This window comes from Helianthus annuus, chromosome 3 (assembly GCF_002127325.2).
Source record: "Helianthus annuus cultivar XRQ/B chromosome 3, HanXRQr2.0-SUNRISE, whole genome shotgun sequence".
Lineage (NCBI taxonomy): Eukaryota > Viridiplantae > Streptophyta > Magnoliopsida > Asterales > Asteraceae > Helianthus > Helianthus annuus.
In genome coordinates this window covers 21,230,226-21,234,987 of record NC_035435.2, presented here as the reverse complement: position 1 = coordinate 21,234,987, position 4,762 = coordinate 21,230,226, and the positions used below count along the sequence as shown (strand labels likewise).

Here is a 4,762-nt window from a genome sequence, read left to right as displayed (position 1 = left end):
CATACCTTCCAGTCTAATACCTATCAAATTTCGCCTGGGTTCAATAGCAACGTGCAGGCTGAATCATCTAGTTGAGTAATATCATGTACTGCTACCAATCAAAGAATAATCATTAATTAAGATGCGAAAGAAAAATTATTTGACTATACAACTTTAACACAAGAAAAAACCAATAAAAAAATCCAGTTATAATTAAAAAAAGACACAAAATAACAATCTTTTACGAAGTTTCCACTAGAAAAAGTCCAATAAAAATGAGATCATCTATCACATGGCTTATCTTCGTCATTGTCTATCCTGTACAAAATAAAATTATATTAATAGACCACAATTAAAAAAATAATACAAAATGTGTGTGTATATATTTAATCTTAAACCTTGATCATTTAGTTTGATGTGGTTTATCAGCAATACGTCCCTTCCTTGTGGTCAGATCGTAAGTATGTGGTGCCTTCAATCCTGTAATTACCTGGTCGAATACCGACTGAAAATGGTGGTAGATAATCAAACTGGTCGTATTCTTCCTCATTAGCGACATTGTCAACACCAATAATACGTCGTTTACCTTGCAACACGATGTGGTATCTTGGGTTGCTTGGGTCATTGACAAAAAACACTTGTCTGACATGTTTTGCGAGAACAAATGGTTCAGATGCATAGCCATCACTTTTAAGGTCTACAAGAGTAAAACCATATTTATCAACTTTAACACCTGTACGGTTATTCACCCATTTACATCTAAACACAGTTTCAGTGAAATCATAATAGTCTAATTCCCAAATTTCTTGTATGACACCGTAATAAGAATCTTTAGCAATTCTTATCATCGTATCATGATTCATCCTATCAAATTCAGTCGTTGATGCTATTATTGTAACTCCACCGTTCTGCATTGTACTTTTTGCATCTTGATCTTTAGTATAAAACGTGTAACCATTAATGTCGTACCCTTGGTAAGATTTAACTTTAAAATCTGGACCTTGCCCCAACTTTTCCACAATTCTATCAACCTTAGTTGTTGTTACCTTAGTTTTCATCCAACTAGAAAACTCCTTATTGTGCTTTATTATATACCACATATTGTCCTTACCCTGGTATGTCGACCGTAAAATATTCATGTGTTCTTCAACAAATGGAGCAAGACAAGTCATGTGTTTTAGGACCAATAAATGTGCAATTTGTAAAGTGTCGCGACTTGGGATGATGTTTTTCATACCTACACCTCCAACCCCTTCAAGTTTACCCGAGTGGCGAGATTTAGGTACACCAATACTATCCACACCTTCCAAATAACCTGTACAAAATTCAAGCACTTCCTCGGAATCATATCCCTCAACAATACTACCCTCAGGTCGGTTAGGATTTCTTACATAACCTTTTAAAAAACCCATATATCTTTCAAAAGGGTACATGTAACGTAGAAATACAGGGCCACAAGCCTTAATTTCTCCTACTATATGGGATACTAGGTGAACCATAACATCAAAAAAAGACGGTGGAAAGTACATCTCTAGTTCACAGAGCGTGATGATAACTTCTTTTTGCCATGTATCCAGTGACTGGGGATCAATAACTTTCGAGTGAATCGTGTTAAAAAACAAACAAAGTTTTGTGATTGTATGTCGGATGTTCTCTGGTAACACTCCACGAACTGCAATAGGAATCATATGTGTCATTAAAACATGACAATCATGAGACTTCATACCAAGAAGTTTACAGTCTTTCATTGGCACTAAACTTTTAATGTTTGCAGAATAAGTTGATGGTACCTTAATATCATGTAAACATTTGCAAAACTTTGTTTTTTCTTCACTTGACATAGTATAACATGCAGGTGGCAGAAAAATATGGTTGTCTCTCTCAACAGGGGCAAGCTCTTTACGTATTCCCATATTTACCATGTCTTTACGGACATTTATCCCATCTTTTGTTTTACCGGGAATATTTAACAATAAGCCCAACAAGCTATCACATACGTTTTTTTCGATATGCATAACATCTAGGTAATGTCTAACATCTAAATGTTTCCAGTAAGGTAATTCCCAAAAGATTGACTTCTTTTTCCAAATAACACCTTTCTCAACGCGAGTTCTTTTTCCCAGCACAGTTTTTAAATTTTTAACTCTTGAAAATGCATCAAATCGTTTCCTTATCTTTCGGAGCTCGGTAGTACCATCAAACTCTTCCTTTTTCTCTCGATAAATGTGACCATCTGGAAGGAATCTTCAATGTCCCATGTATACAGTTTTTTTGCAATTTTTTAAATATACTGAACTTGTCTCATCTTCACAAACAGGACAAGCTTTGTTACGTTTCGTCTTGTACTTTGACAAGTTACCGTACGCAGAAAAATCACTTATGGTGCAAAAAATCATGGCCCGCAATTTAAATTGTTCTTTCTTGTAAGCATCATACATATCTACACCTGAACTCCATAGAGTTTTTAAGTCTTCAATTAAAGGAGACAAATAAACATCAATATCATTACCAGGTTTTTTCGGACCCTGAATCAACAAAGACATCATAATGTATTTTCATTTCATGGCTAACCACGGTGGAAGATTGTAGATACATAAAAGAACCGACCACGTACTACGGAGACTACTCATGCTCCCGAAAGGATTGATTCCGTCTGATCTAAGTCCAAACCGTATGTTTCTAATCTCTTCTCCAAATTCTGGATACATGTTATCAATGTTTCTCCACTGAGATGAATCCGCCACGTATCTTAATTTTCCATCGTTTACATGCTCATCTGAATGCCAACGTAATAGTTTTGCCTCTTTTTCGTTTGAAAACTGACGTTTCAATCTCGGTATGATGGGAAAATACCACAACATTTTAGCCGGTGGCCCATTTTTTGTCACATCATCATCAACTTCATCGGTTTCTTTTTTACGTTTATACCTCGATGCATTACATCTAAAACATTTATGTTCATTTTTGAACTCATTTCTATACAACATACAATCATTTGGACATGCATGTATTCTTTCAATTTCTAACCCCATAGGACACATCAACTTTTTTGCTCGGTATGTCATGTCGAAAGCGGTAACTCATTACCTCCCGGAAGCATGTCGTGCAAAAGCACTAATAAATTTGTGAAACTTTTATCACTCCATCCGTTTTTTGACTTTAAATGAAACAACTTCAACACAGCATTAAGTTTCGAAAATTTTTCACAACCGGGATACAACGGTTTTCCTTCTTTTTCAAAGAGGAGTTGTAATTTTTCTTGATCATCCGCACCAATATTAGTCTCTAAATCATGAAACATTTTATTTAAGTTGTCATTGGGGTCATTAAAATGGTCATTATCGTCATCAATATTTGAATCATTGTTCTCCCTATTATCATCATCTAGATTGATTGACGTTGTGCTAGTGTTGGTAAGTGATTCCCCATGCATTGACCAACATGTGTATTTAGGCATAAAACCACGTGTAATTAAATGAAATTGTATCTCTTTGATATAATTAAATCTTTGGAAATTTTTACAAATTGTACAAGGGCAACAAATCAATCCACTTCCACTATTCAACCGATGTGTTTCAGCAACCCTAAGAAAATTTCGAACGCCATCCGTATATGTCGAGCTTGTATGTGTGGTATGGTACATCCAGTAAGTACGATCCATCTGCAAATTAAAAATAAACAAATAAATCATATAAGTGCATATATATACACACACACACACACATATATGGTGTAAACTAGTGTTCTAAGGCGGTGGATCCTAACCCACTTTTTGAATATTCTATCTCATATGCATATATTTTAACGAGTTGACTATTTAAGAAAAAATCGACAGCATTTCGCCTTAACTCCCCAAGTATGCGTATAACCCGCAAACTCGAAGGAGCTAAGGCGAAATGCTACCGATTTTTTCTTAAACAGCCAACCCGTTAAAACATATACACATCCTAATGAGATAGAATATTCAAAAAGCAGTCCCAAAATGGGGACAATCCGAAATTTATCTCTATTAGATAAATTTCGGACGGGTATACTCTAAAGGTTATCTGGATCTAGATGTATATGCATACAATCAATATATATAACAACAAATGGAATATGAATAGAATTTCCGTACCTTTAAATTGGTGATAGAATGAAGAGTTGACGAAACTATAATTCTTCAATTTTTAACTACAATTGACAGCATATAATCAATTAATACATGAATGAAATTAACTAAAAGTAAAAATATATTAACAATTAATGAAACAAAATGAAATTTTTCTACCTTATATGGGTTGTTGAATGAATTTAAAGTTGAAGATTTGAGAAGATACAGCTAACTCAATCAAGTGGAAGGTGGCTATGGTTTTGGGACAAATAGTGTCTCTGAACTACAATAAAATGAAGAGGTTAGAAAAATATTAAAAGGGAAAGCATATAATGAACGAGCTTAGTCACTTTTGTGGCATCATGACTTGCATATATGGGTATCTCAATAAGTAATTACTTTTTAACTCATCATTAGAGGTTCATACTGACCAAAATATACAACATTCTTGCTGGTGATTCTAATAAAAAGAAAAAAAAATCGGGAAACGATATAACAAAAACTAAACACATAATTAAACTTGTCAACAAGTTTAAGACGCATACATTTATTAAAAATCATAATATTAATGGGATCTAAGCTCAAGTCTAATGACTTCAAATCAAAACTCAAATTGTATATCTCGGATGATTTGAGAAGGTCAAAATGAGGTATCCAAAACAGTACAGTACAACCCGACCCGAAACCCAT

General features: G+C 34.3%; 1 protein-coding gene and 1 long non-coding RNA gene across 2 annotated transcripts; both read right to left on the bottom strand.

The window, feature by feature from the left end:
* Positions 1-404: 404 nt before the first annotated feature.
* LOC110931306 lies at positions 405-1,727 on the bottom strand. The gene has a single exon (XM_022174705.2). The coding sequence runs from the start codon at positions 1,725-1,727 to the stop codon at positions 405-407; it is 1,323 nt and encodes a 440-aa protein (XP_022030397.2).
* A 42-nt stretch (positions 1,728-1,769) lies between these two features.
* On the bottom strand, positions 1,770-4,319 carry LOC110928749. The gene is made up of 3 exons (XR_002586655.2): positions 4,250-4,319; positions 4,097-4,152; positions 1,770-3,640 (listed from the first exon to the last, which is right to left on the bottom strand). It is a non-coding gene; the product is annotated as an uncharacterized LOC110928749 (long non-coding RNA).
* Between the last annotated feature and the right edge of the window lie 443 nt (positions 4,320-4,762).